Consider the following 14520-nt stretch of genomic DNA (forward strand, 5'->3'; position numbering starts at 1 on the left):
CATTTAACGTGGCACTGATTGCAGCAGGACTATCTTTAAGGTCCTTTTCATTAGCACTCCCTGGAATTAAGACCAAAGGTAGAAAAGACTACCGACTACAGAAGCAGCACTTGCATAATTTTTTCCCCTGCAAAGCTGAACTTCTTTCACTTACCAGTTACTCAACTCAGCATAGAGGTTCTATTAATCTGTTGTATTGGGGTTTTTTAACCACATGCTGATCTTAAGGCTGTTCAGTGTCAGATTAATGTCACTGGCTCTAGCTGTGATGGGATTGTCACCCAAATACCTTTGTCCTTAGGCTAAGAGAAAAATAAAATCCCCATGTAGTGAAATCCAGTGACTTTTTAACAAGAGATCTTCATAATGTTGTCAACCAATGGCAGGTTGGCTTTTCACTTGATACTCTTGAATCTATTTTTTCCCAATTCTATAAACCTATTCTGTAGACTAGACAAGAGTGATCTTTGCTCTTTCATTGTGGGCAGTCTCGGGGCCTAGAGAACAAAAGATCCATTTAAAGTTAGGACTACAATATGTTTGGTTTAAAAGTGACCTATGCAAGGAAAACATGGTTTTGATGTATAGTGGTCCTACCTTAAGTAGAAAGACAGGGAATTTCACCTCTTTTTTTAAAAGGAAGGTTTTTTCTGCTGCTCTTTTAGGTTGGAAATATCAGACCTGTTTTTGGCGGGGAGGCTAGAAATCTGAAGTTGGGGCTACCTTCCAGTAGACTGAAACCCGAGCTGCAGGTCCCGCACCCCTCAGTTCAGGAGGCAGGGGATATTGTGTCACAGACTGTCTCAACTGAGGCTGAGAAAGGCGCATCTTAGCACGAGAGGCTCAGAGTTGTTACTAGCCCACTCCAGTCCTCCAGTAAACAAGGAAGTGAAGACTGCTGGACTAAGGAGCTAGGCCAGTTTTCACCTGCTGAGGGGATCTGGCCTACTGTATCTGGAGCTGTCCAACCAAGCCATTGTGAACAATTAAACAGGCCATGTCTTCAGGTACGGTGCTATGTTGTAGCTACGTATGAGGTTAGGTCAATCTAACTGCATCGCTGAGGGGTGTTGATTTTTCACACCCCTCAGCGACGTTTCCCCTTAGATCCGAAGCGTAAACCTGGTCTCAAATCTGATACTTTTTTCTGTTCACCAATCATCCAGCAACAGACAGCATTATGCTGACATTGTTAGTCATTGTGCAAGAGGTGGTCTTTATGGCCATTTTAGGGCCTGTGGAGGTTCCATTAACTAGTCAGCATAAGTATCCTTTTGAATATTTGGCAGTCGGAATTTGGAGTTTGAGCGGTGTGACTGGGCACCTCATGTTTCTGTTCCCTGACATGATGCTGTTGCTTGCTGCCCTTTCATTTCTCCCTGGCAATGATGATGAGGTTTGCAGCCCTCCTCCCTACCGGCAACCTTTTGACACCAGGCCAGAGGGAGCCTTCCTGACCATACACATGCCCCTGCGTCGTGTGCGGTGATGGTTCCAAAAGGGAGTTCCAACCTTCTCAAGAACTGTTCACAGCATAAGCGTGTTCTGAGGCTGGAACATGTTCAGAGTAGCTCGGGCAACGAATTTCTTTCTGATCTTCGTCTCACTATTGCTCATATCGATGTGGTAGTTGCTGTGGGCTCGTCTACCAGGGGAAATTTACTGGCATAACTGTACTGGTATAAGTCCCCATGTGGACACACTTAAGCTATGTCTACACTACGGGTTTGTCCGGAAGAGGCAATGCAAATGAAGTGCTGATTAGCATTTTCTCATGCTTCATTTGCATAATCTCTTCTGATCCGTTTTTGCAAGGGGGTTTTGCCCCAAAGTAAGCAGGGTGCCCCAGAGGGAGTGAACCGAACAGGTAATGATCAAGCGATCTCTCTCCTGCCTTCCATCTCCACCCCCTGACAAACAGAGGCTAGGGACACACTGGGACTCCCTTTTTGCAAGACCTGGAGCATCAGGATTCCCAAACAAAAGATGTTAGGTGATAGCAGAGGTAGCAAGAGGTTCAATGAGCAGCAGTCAAAGGCTATGTCTACACTGCAGGCTTCTTGCGCAAGAAGCTTTTTGCAGAAGAGATCTTCCGCAAAAACTTCTCATGCAAGACAGCGTGCACACCGCATGGGCGCTCTCTCGAAAGAAAGCGCTGATAGCTATCCACAGAATGGCCACCAGGGCACGTGTGCTTTTTCCTCTTTCCTGGTTTTGCGCAAAAAAAACCTGTTGCCCATCCACACACACCTTTTTGCAGAAGAACTCTTGCACAAAAAGCAGTTATTCCTCATAGAAGGAGGAATACCTACACTGGAAAAACCCCTCTGTTCTTTCATTTTACTTGTGCAAAAACACATTTGAGGTGTGGACGCTTCGCGAGTTTTTGTGCAACAACAGCAGGATTTGCGCAAACACTCTGTAGTGTAGTCCTAGCCTGAGAATGTATTTCCCCCAAACCTTCTAAGGTCTGGTTTGGTTGTCCTGACTTGTGGACCTACTGGGGTTTGCAAGAACAGAAAACACTGCGACCATTTACACAAAATTAAGGATATTCTTCTACAAAACTCCTTGTTCTGGTGAGGTTAAAGCTTCAGGCCCACAGCAGAGATTTGGTACTTGAAATGCAGAATTAAGTCTCCAAACAAGGTACCAAAACTACCTTAACTTTCCTAACCTTCCACCATCCTTTTTTGTTTGTTTGTTTTTGCATGTCATTTCACATTCATGCACCACCGGACACTGGTTTTCTAATCTATTTCCTCTGATGCTAAGCGAGCTACCTTGTCACTTACTGACGTTGGTTCTTCTCAGATAAGCACGTAACTGTATCGTCTCTCCCAGATGGAGTGTGTATCTGGGAGACACTCCAGTTGGGTGGAATATTGGCAGCTACGCCAAGTTAACGTCTCCTTAACAAAGTTCTTTGTCTTGATATCTATGACTCTCAAGCATGGAACTTGTGGGCAGACTTGCGGTAGAAAGCAACCCAAGGTAACTGGTTTGAGGTGCTTGTCAGAGGGGATAGTCCCTGGAGTGGAAATCAGGCAGAACGTGATACATTGAAGATATTTCCCAGATCCCTACCTCTTTGGAGCCACAGACACTCCTGGTACGGTGAGAGTGTGGGATTTAGTCCAGGAGATCGGGGACACGGGCGTGACTCGTTTCTGCACCCCTGCAGAGCTGGTTTTGGTGACATCGTCTTTGATGCTTACAGTGGGATATCCATTGGACGATGGCTCTTGGAGAGAAAAACACACACATAAGCAATCAGAAAAAGAAAAGGGGCACAATTCCTTGTGACCAGTGTTTCTGCTCAAAGTCCAAATCTATCAACCTGTTACCATAGAGGTCAATCTAAGCTGTCTTCAGGTCTTATGCATGTACTTATGTGTTTATACTGATATCACATGCAGAAAGGAACTGACAGTCACAAAATTCAAAGTTAAGGTCCATCTTGAAGGGGGGGGGGGGGGGGAACAGGCCAGATCCTCAGTGGATATAATACAGCAGATCTTCACTGGCCTACATCAGGTGAAGATCTGGTCCAGTAAGCCTGACACCATGAGTTGGACGAGAGAGGCGAAGTGCAGGATGGGAGAAGTAGGAGGGGGGCTCCCTTGAGGGCTCCAGGAAGTGGAAGAGTCCCAATGCTCACCAGCCATGCTAAGACCTTCTTTGGTGGTTGGGGATGACCAGTGGCCGTGTGTGTGTGTGTGTGTGTGTGTGCCCGCGCCTCAGAGATGGCAACCCTACCCTCATTGTGATCTCTAAAATTACAGCCAGCAAGTCCTTGCAACTTTACAAAAGGTGAAAATTCACTAGTGTATAGAGGGCAATAGACCACTACCCTCAGTGATTGGCTTTCTGCCCAGGGATGACTGTCACCCAGAAAGCACAGGAGAGCGTCCATATACAAACAATCCCATTCCAACCTCTCCATTGTTTACTGGAAAAGATACTCAGCTAGAAGTGACAAAGCAAGAAAACACAAGAAACGTCACACAACAAACACGACAGAGCCTTAATGGGCCATGAAGGGGCAGGTTCTGCCACCCTTACTCATACAGAGTGGTGAACTGGAATGCCATTTTTGTACATGTGCCAAAAGTAATTCCATTCATTTCAGCGCAGCTGTTTGTGGCACATGCTAATGTTTGACACAAGAGTGGCAGAACCTCACACTTTCATTGTGAAACAGAGCCACAAAAGCCAGGTTAACACATACGGACGAAACTGCTTATCCTGGGGGACACCAAGACTTCCTCGTCCCATCCCTCTGTTTTCACTAAGCCTGGATGGGTGCATCTAGACCAGTGTTTCTTAAACTTTTTAAGACTGAGGAACACCAAACAATAATTTTTTTTATGAGGAACACCAAGGATTTTTTGCTGAGAAAAAAAGAAAGCCGGGAAAAAGTTATTGAGCCAAAAAAAAAAGGTCGCCTGCCCCTTTAAGGACAGCCATTTTGAACTCTGTTGTTCTCCGCGGCACAGCTCCAACCCCATACCGGTGTACCGCGGAACACAGTTTGAGAGACACTGGTCTAGACTACATTCCTTTTTCGAAAGAGAAATGCAAATGAGGGAAATCAAAAATGTAAATGAAGTGCTGATTTACAAATCTCGTGCTTCATTTGCATAATCTTGTCCGATCGCTATTTTGGAAGAGATTTTTTCGGAAAAAAAAAGCAGTCTACAAGGGGTTCTTTCGAAAAAAAATCATTTTTCGAAAGAACCCTTATTCCTGAAAAAAGGTGGTTTTTTTAAAGAACCCTGTCTAGATTGTTTTTTTTTTTAAATAATCTCTTCCAAAAAAGCAATCGCACGTGATTATGCAAATGAAGCATGAGATTTGTAAATCAGCGCTTCATTTGCATTTTCGATTTCCCTCATTTGCATTCCTCTTTCGAAAGAGGAATGTAGTCTAGACACACCCTGTGTGTGCATGTTAGTGACAGAAAGAGTTATGTGTATTGAAGATGGAATCCTTGAACAATGGATTTGTTTTTGCAATTTTTGATCCGTGAGGAGTGGTGGAATTTTTGTTGTTAGTTTTTGATGTTTGGGGTGTTTATTTTTTTTTACAACCCAGACATTTTTCACATTCTTTGTTATTTCCAATTGAGAATACAGTAATTGTGATACAGTGGTATCAACACAAAATAATACCACTATGTTGCAACATGGAACATATTTAAAATATAAACAGCACCAGAAAAGACACACACAGAGATAAACGCCCATGCCCAAAGCCATGCAAGCACACCAGAAAAGCCATCTTCTATCCTACCTACAGGATGAGAAGGGGACCGTTCCTCATTCAAAAAACTGGGATTCACCACACCAGACTTTTGGTTTCTGGAGGTGAGGATTGGGACGTGGGAAGCGCTGGAGGATCGGTAGCTAGGAACATTGGGTAGCTGCTCTACTATGCCTTGGGAGGAAGGGGAGGCGCTCCTGCGGTCAAGCGGCTGATCGTGCACCAGATGATCTAACTCAACGTCTTTAGTTTGCTTGGACATGCTGCTAGGAGGCTAGGCGCTTCAAGCAAAGGACTGGGCGTCTGAAGCTGCAACAAGAAACACAGAATCATGTGAGACTGTTTTGTGCTATTTCCAGATGAACTGTTTCCTTAACAAGAAATAGGGCTGGAGGGGATTGTGGTTTGTGTGATCACAAAGGCTAAAGCGAATAGCGCTGGTTAGAGCCAGGAATGGAGCTGGCAAGTGCCATTCCTTACACAACTTCACACACAACTTCCTGATGTTCAGCACCCAGTGTTATTTCAATTCTAAACAGAGAATGACAGTCATCACAAAATCACAATGGCAAATGATGCTCCCAGATGGACCAGCTTGAACCCAGAACCCCAGGCTTTCCAGGCTAATGCCCTAACCCCTAGACAACCCATCGCGCCCCACCTCACCTCTCAAGCACCCCTTATCCAGCCTTCCTAATGGGGCACCCTGGAGGTGACGCTCCCCGGTGGGTGGGTCTCAAACCCAGAACCATCAAACCCACATCTCCCCTCTGAGCCAAGCAATGTTCTCCGGAAGCGAAAGGGCAATGAGCCCTTTCCACTGCTTCACTTCTGCCTGACAGCTCAGAGCCGGTAGCTTTCAGTGTAAGGCCTTTCCGGAGCTAACGTCTCTCCTTCGTTAATTGCCCAGAATGTGAAACAAGCCATCTCCAAAGCACAAGTTCCAGTGGGATACGAATAGTTTCAGTCTGAAGAGAAGACATTCGAGGCAAGACCTATCTGTATTCATGACAAGACTTATCTGTATCACAGATACGTAGGGACCCAACGATTAAAAGAAACACTCGAAAAATCTGTACATTCTAGGTGCCCCATTTTTGGAAGCCCACCTGGAGACACCTGGGTCTGCTGCCACCATTGGCTACCACAGCAGACGGGGGTACTCACCACTTTGGAAATCAGTGCCTAGATCAGGGCTGGGCAGGATGCGGCCCTGGGGCCAGATCCGGCCCGCCTAACACTTTGATCCGGCCCACGGGCTGCATCTGGCTGTTTTCTATTTATGTCCTGCTGCCAGTGCCACCTAATTAAAATTCTGCCCTAGCTGCTCCAGAGCGGACCCCCAAACCTGAAGCAACTGGAATTAATGGACACTTCTGAAAACTTTGGAAGACACGCGACGCTCCCTGTTCTTGTTGCATGGGCGGTAAATTGCAGGTGAGAGAGGTCTCCATCCCTACTCTCGGCCATGGCACGTGTTTTTTAGGGTAGAATAATATGAGTTGCAGCCTCATTTGTCTCTTGCTATGCTATCCTCCTCCACAATGATACCAAACCACAATGTTGATATCACTTTTCTGTTCTTTGGCCTTTTCATACAACGTACAATGGCCATCCACAGTCATCTGCCAACACACTGCTCTTCTCCCACCAGGCAAAAGAAATATGGGCCATGCTGAAGCCACATGGCTCTAGGCGCTAAGAATGATCCACATGGGATTTTATTTTAGAAAAACTAACTCACTACAAGCAGAGAGCTGCATCCTCTGCTATGCTGAGCTTCCCCGAGACCAGGGACATCACAGAACCGGTGGCAGACCTCGGCTGCCAGGTCATTGGAGTAAGAGGACGCATGTTAGTCATGTGTGTTTCCTGTCCCAAATACAACTCCTGTGCCAGGGTCTCTGCAGGCATTTCCCAAAGGGGACTATGTGGAGAAGAGAATTTGGCCCATAATTCTGGTTAATGGCTACTGGTTTTGAATTCAGATGGTTACCGCTTTTATGTAGAAGGAAGGCCTAAGGAGAATTATTTTGAGACGATCCTTAGGGGAAATTTCACTGAGATGTGGATGCTATACACTTTTTAAAGCTCTTACTGCAAGGTTTCTGTGGATTTAAGCAGTGCACCGGGACTTGCGAACCACCGAAAAGACATGCCTGTTGAACTGCAACGTTGCAGCTGAGTTGTATAATGTTGTTCTGCCCAATGTCACTGCAAGAACACACACTTGGCAGTTAAAAAAAACGCTCAGAAAGTAATAAGGGCAATGGGACACTCAGGTAACTGCACTGAACTCAATGGAGTTATGCCAAGAATTAGCTTGAGCCAGTGCATTTAAGAGAGTTTTATAAACCAAATTCCCCTCTAATTTGTGTTACCAAACTATCATCTCCTAAGAAGTTAAATTAAAATGCATTTTATGTAGCCACATATTTCCTGGCTACAACAAGGTAGCTGAGAAAAAGCCTCTTTTCTTCTCCGTGTCTCCTTTAGCAGAAGAAGAAATTCTTATTTCACAGCAGGGATTACAGGCAGTCCCCGGGTTACATGGATCCGACTTACATCGGATCCCTACTTACAAACGAGGTGAGGCAACCCCGCACTAGCTGCTTCCCCCCAGCAGACCAGGGAGACGCGAAGCTAGCGCCCTCCTCCCCAGCAGACCAGGGAGACGCGGAGCGGCTTTTCTCAGCAGACACCTCAGCTTGAGAATAAAGGACTGAGGGAAGTGAGGTGTGGGAGAATAAAACTGAGCTCTGGAGAAATGTTTGGCTAGAGTTTCCCCTACAATATGTACCAGTTCCGACTTACATACAAATTCAACTTAAGAACAAACCTACAGTCCCTATCTTGTACGTAACCCGGGGACTGCCTGTACTTACTCAGTGAGATTAAGTGCTGTGTAATACTAGTCTCTGATATGTGGGCATATCAAACAACGCCATTCAGGGCTGGATTACCCAATAGCAGACTAAGCATGTGCTTAGGGCACCAGCAAAGCTGGGGCACCAAAAAAAAAAAAAAGAGATTTTACGGTGCAGTATTGTTTTTATTTTGAATTACATGGGTGGGGGGGCACCACACGCTTTTCAGTGCTTAGGGCCTCTAAAGGTCTTAATCTGGCCCTGACGACATTGCTGCTGTGTTGCTCCTACAGCCAACCACTCACGATGACAAAATGCCTTTATCTCTAAATACCTTAAATACGAAATTATTTATATTAGGCTACAGAAAACGTGAATACACAGCTAAAACATAAGGGGGCGTGTATGACAGGCAAGAAAGGAAATATTAGTCATCAAAATCATTCAACAGATTAAGCACTTTAAATGTAATCATGTTAGTTTTCCAAGCTACATTTTAAAGAAAGTAAAATATTAATTTATGTTCAAAACAAAAGGTTTCACTATTATCTTTATTGTGAGGGTGGGGGACCGTTTTTGGTTGGGGGCCAACGACAAACAGAAAAATCAGTTGGGGGCCACACAAAAGTTAGAAAAAAAACTCCACCAAAATATCCAAAACCCAAACCAAAAACCAACCCCATTCCTCACTGATGTGGCCTCTAACTGAGACACCTCGCTCCAGCTCCACAGGTTCAAGGCTTCCCGTAGGCAAGATTAACTCTTCTGGAGTCCCAGGGCTAGTAAATTAGGAGTGCCCCCTCTATGATCTGGGGTAGGATAAAAAATGAGGGCTTCTCTGTAGGGATGTTACTATTAGATTAATCAACTAATCGAATAGTCGATGGAATTTCCATCAACTATTCGATTAGTCGATAAGGGGGCTTCTGCTTTTGGCTGTTGCTACATTTCAAAGGCGGAAGTGCTGTGTGGCACCCCAGCGGGGCTCTTGTGCATTTCAAAGATTGAAACGCCACTTGGAGTCCGGGGCCAGTGGGGGACTCTGAGTCCTCCGCTGGCCCCAGGCTCCATGTGGTGCTTCTGTTTTGAAATGTACAAGAGTCCGGAGACTCTTGTACATTTCAAAGCTGGAACCCCGCTGCAGTGCCCTGCCCTCTCCCACTGAGCTGGAGCGAACTGGGTTTTAAGCCAGCTCCCCCCCAGAATCCCCTTCTCTTCCCCCCCTTGCTGCCTCTTTCTGATAGAGGCAGGAAATGGGCATGGAAACAACTAGTTGACTAGTGTGTTGACCATCCGATAAGCTTTTGCTTACTGGACAGTCGATTAGTCGACTAGTCACGTACATCCCTACTTCACTGTGCGGGAGGGGGCTGCCAGGGAGAGGGTTAGGGATGGGGGTGAAGAGTCTCTGTGGGAGGTGGGGATGCAGGAGGCGGTGAGGGGGGGTCTAGGCAGGTGGGGGTCCAAAGTCTGGGCAGGAGGGAGGGTGCAGGAGCAGGGAGGGGAAGCAGCAGCGTGTGGAGCTGCTTCCTCCCCTCACAAGCCCCAGATCCGGCCTCAGAGCTCTTCCCCCCACAGCAGGAAGCTAGTGCTGGTGCTCTAACCTCTCGGGGGAGGGGAGGGGAGAGCTGTGGGGCTGGAACATCCATGCAGGAGAGGGTGCCCAGAGTCCGCGGCTCATCTGCAAGATGATCATGGCCCAGTAGTTGGGATTGGTCCTGCCTAGAGCAGGGAGCTGGACTTGATGACCTTCTGAGGTCTCGTCCAGTTCTATGATTCTATGATTGCAAATGAAGCGGGGATTTAAATATCCTGCTCTTAATTTGCATAAAAATGGCCACCGTTTTTTGCCGACTCAGCACTTTGTTGGCAAAAATGGCAGTCTAGAGGGGGATCTGTTGAGAAAGAGCCTTTTTCAACAGATTCTGTAAACCTCCTTGCAGGAGGCATAAGGATCTGTCGAAAAAGGCTTTCTTTCTCGACAGATTTCCCTCTAAACTGCCGCTTTTTGCCGACAAAGTGCTGAGTTGGCAAAAACGGTGGCCATTTTTATGCAAATTAAGCACGGGATATTTAAATCCCCGTTTCGCTTGCAATGTCGACCTGCCTAATTTGCATCCCTCTGCCGACAGAGGGATGCAGTCTAGACATACTCTTAGAAGACATTTAGGGGTAAGTTAGAACTAAGGATCAGCACAGAACACCGGCCAGGACTGCAGGCTGCAAACAAACTTTATGGGACTGCAGGAAACTCGGCCACACCCATGATAAGTGGACATCCAGCTCACTCAAATCATGCCAGACCACGGGTGTTGCCGGACCAGAGAGTGCTGGATGAGAGGGGTTCAGCTGGTAGTAACAGACTGCAGAAAGCAGGCCCTTCATGCAGAAGAATCACTTGTTTGTTTCTGTCAAGTAAGAATTCAAGAAGGCGAGTCTATAGTTTATTTTTCACCAGACCTCTCATTGCCACTTTCTAGTTATATAATTTCATACCATTCTGCATTATATACTGTACCTTCAGCATCAGTTCCAGCTCCTCCACCTTTCTCCGCTTCCACCTTCACAAAACAAACAAACAGTGCTACAGAAAGCCATCCTATTCCGTTTCAAAAAGGGAAACAGGAAAACAAGCCTTTAGACAGAAGGGCTGCATTTTAGTATCGTTTTAGTAGCAAACTGAGGGTTCATCTCTCTAGTCCGGTGTTTCTCAACCAGAGGTACTCGAGAGAAGTCGGGGCGCACGTCAACACAACTGAAATTTGGAGAAAAATGAATTTTTGTTTTAAGTTTTACAGCTCTTTATTATTGTTGTATTTTTTACACCCAAAAATTTCATCGCCTGCCCGGATATGATTAAGTTGTTTAAACAAATGTGTTGCAATGGTAGAAAAAAAATTGTGTGCCTGAAAACTATAGATACTGGGGGTACTTATAATATTTTTTTTTTTTAAAAAGGGGGTACTTTTTTAAAAAGGGGAACTTTATAAAAAGAGGGTGAGAAACACTGCTCTAGACTATGCTGACAAGTTCCCCCTGTATCTGGGGAACAAAAGACAGAGGTTGTCTGTATGATCAACATCTCAGCTGTAAGCTCCTTTCATACAATCCATTCATTTTAGAGCAAAATGTCTTCCTGAAGGTTGTGACAACTTTTTTTTTCCTTTTTGATTTTTTTAAAATACTGTATCATACGCCAGAGCCATGTTGGAAATACTACTACCATGTGATGACCATAAAGTGTATAGATCTACAGCATCCCAAACACAGCTCTGTACATAAATCTTTATCCTTTAATTATGCTGCTTTTTTTAAGTGGGGCAGGGTGTGGAACCTGTATTGTTTTATAAAATGAAATGCTCTTTATATTCTAATTCAGTACTCTGTGTCCATCCTTCATATCTGTAGTTTTCAAAGTTTTTCATTTTCACTCCGTCTAGCTGCCATATCTTTAGCGTATGTTAATAAAGTAAATAACTGAGCCCTTTGCTTTGGTATTTCATCTGCTCACTTTCCTTTGGACCTTCTGAGTCTGACTTTCTAACTTCACTGCTGAACTGCTCTCTCTAAGGGTATGTCTACACTACAGTCTTTTTCAGAAAAATGGCCATTTTTCCAAAAAAAAACCCTTCACTTACATCCACACTGCAATCGCGTTCTTTCGAAAAAAAATTGAAAGAACTGAGGGGTTTTCCCGACATTGTTAAACCTCTTTCTACGAGGAAGAAGTCTTTTTCCAAAAGAGCTCTTTCAGAAAAAGGCATGTGTGGATGGGGAAGAGGGAGTTCTTTCACAAGAAGAGGAAAAAGGAAAAAGCACAGGTGCATTGGTGGCCATTCCACCCATAGTAGTCACAGCTTATATGCGAGATAGCATCCATTCAGTGTGGACGCTATCTGCTGATCGCTTTTTCGATGTGCTTTCGCAGTGTGGACGCTTACTTTCGGAAGAAGTTTTTTCGGAAGAGCTCTTCCGGAAAAGCTTCTACCGAAAAAAGCCTGCAATCTAGACATAGCCTTTAGCAATTAAAATACACTCAACTTCTTGGGCTTTCTAGCTTTTCCTTTCCAAAGCAAGTTCACCAAGGCAGAGGAATGGATCGCCCATTATTACTGCTTCTTGCTGCGTGGACGTGTGTTCGTATTTCTTCTATAGTTGCAAAAGCAAACCCTAAATATGGACCCGGAGGCAAATCCTGCTGAAGGTCTGGAACACAGTGGAAGAGCGATGGGCTCCACTCCCCGGAAAAGGGGCTGGAAACCCTTGCAAGACGTTTACGACCTTTGCACAGCTCAGAGAACGAGGACATAGGGAAAGCGACCTTGGAAACTACTGCAGCCGCTCAGCTCCTTGAGCTACTTCTCCCACAGCCTGCGGAAAAGAACTGGCAATCTGCCCCTCTCAGAAGCTCCCCGAGCAGAAACCAAAGCTCCACATCCCCATGAGGATCGCCCATACACTTGCAAGTACTTGTCGCACTCCCGGAGAGGGTGGTTAGCAATCTGCAACACCTGCATTGCAAGCATTAGAAGCATTTTTGTACCTGTAGCAAGGGGCCCTTGGGAGCCGTCCACAGGTCTTCTACCTGCTCAAAACCCAGGTCAGCGGCAGCGAAGGCGAACTCATCCCGCACACCACTGCAAGCCACGAAAGGGGAGTGAGGTGGGGATCTACGGAAGTGGAAACAAAATCAGTGAAACAAGAACAGGATTTTTCCAGCCATTTCTGAGTCTGTGTATATTACAGGCAAGAGACATGGGGAGGAGGGTTACATGTCAGGTTGAAAGACCATTGCTTCATAAGCTACCTATCAAAGCCCATTTGCAGATTAATGAGAACACACGACTATGCCAAACACATAATCAGGGGGCTGAAAGGAGGGACCACGGAAATTTTAGCCATTTGGAAAGACCCCCACTCTCAAGAAAATAGATACTGATTAATCCAAAATGTTGACAAAGCACCTAAATAGATGAATATCAACTAAATGTAATTTGTGGGATGAAAGTTTTAACTACAAGAGACTTTCTTTTAATGTTGGTAACAAAAATAAATGGGAGACCAGATGAAAATATCAGAAAGTGTGTAGATCATTTGCAGAAAAATAAACTCATCCCACTATGCTAAATCCATCAAACAACAGCCGAGAGCCCAATTTTCCAACAGGAACACCTGTAGAGCACCATCTAAATCCCTCATTTCTACATCTAAATGATCAATAAAACACATAATGTTCATTTTCTGTTCCAACTGCCAACTTCAGGGATGATGTAGATCGTGCTTGGTCCTGCCATGAGGACAGTGGACTGGACTTGATGACCTCTCGAGGTCCCTTCCAGTTCTAGTGTTCTATGATTCTATGAACTTGAGCGGGCAAATACAGAATCTGTATGTCCTCCTCCACCATCCATATTTGATAAATCAAGCCCACATGATTAATGTTATTAGTTTAATATGCCTGATAAGTTTAAGTAAAAAAAATCATCAGGTGTCCGTGGTTGGTGATCACCTTACTCAATGCTCAGAAGTCACCCCCAAAATCAATATGTTGGTTGTTTTGATGGCAGTTTTTTGCGTTTGTCGTGGGGTTAATTTGTGAGGGAAAATTGGGATAATTAAGTAAATAAATAAGAAAATAACTAAATAGGCAAAAATTGAAAAGCCCATGTTATCACATATTGAATAGCTCCTTAGCTGTGTAGATGTGTAATCTTATATCTGCATCTAGTTATTACTGCACAGAAGTTGTGTTTTCATTTGGATTAATTAATTATTCAAAATCCAGTCTCAAATCTTTTGATCGTATCCTACAACCATTCTCAACCTCTCTCTTTTCCAGTAAAAATCCAAATAGACCGAAACTTAGAAAAATGGCAATCAGACACGAAATATACATTTTCCTAATAACCAATAATAAAGGATTTCACCAGCATGCAAAGTTCACTCAATTACAATGCAGCAGTTACTGAAAAACAGTGTTTGATTAAGTAATAAGCAAAACAATTAAAGTGTAAACATTGAACAATGACACATTTTCAGTTTCCAGTTGAAAATCTAGGAGTTTTGGTTTTTTAACTAAAAAGCAGAGTATAGTATTACAGTAGTCGTAGTATACTAGATAATAAAACTCCAAATGTTTGCACCATGTGGAACCAAAACAAACCACTCAGCTAACCAAAGAAGATTTCTAACGTATTCCTTCCCAATTAAACCATTTATAAAGTTTGTGGATACATCAACCATTTCCTACAAAAGAAAAATGATTTAAAAATTCACCTACTTGTATTAAATTCCATTTCTGGCTCTAATACACAATCCCATCTTTAAATCCAGCTCCCCTATATTCATAACAATCCCGTCTGCATTTTATTAACACATATTTTTTAGA

At 44.4% G+C, this 14520-nt stretch overlaps 1 protein-coding gene across 1 annotated transcript in view; it reads right to left on the reverse strand.

The window, feature by feature from the left end:
• LOC102447101 (cyclic nucleotide-gated channel beta-1) overlaps positions 1-12773 on the reverse strand; it is a 47200-nt gene extending 34427 nt beyond the window's left edge. The window contains exons 1-4 of the mRNA XM_075940450.1: positions 12676-12773; positions 10651-10693; positions 5296-5574; positions 3088-3244 (exon numbers count right to left, since the gene is read on the reverse strand). Coding sequence (XP_075796565.1) covers positions 3088-3244; positions 5296-5527 — 389 coding nt within the window. The 5' untranslated portion in view covers positions 5528-5574; positions 10651-10693; positions 12676-12773. The remainder of the gene's footprint in view (positions 1-3087; positions 3245-5295; positions 5575-10650; positions 10694-12675) is intronic.
• Between the last annotated feature and the right edge of the window lie 1747 nt (positions 12774-14520).

The sequence above is a fragment of the Pelodiscus sinensis genome, chromosome 12 (assembly GCF_049634645.1).
Source record: "Pelodiscus sinensis isolate JC-2024 chromosome 12, ASM4963464v1, whole genome shotgun sequence".
NCBI lineage: Eukaryota > Metazoa > Chordata > Testudines > Trionychidae > Pelodiscus > Pelodiscus sinensis.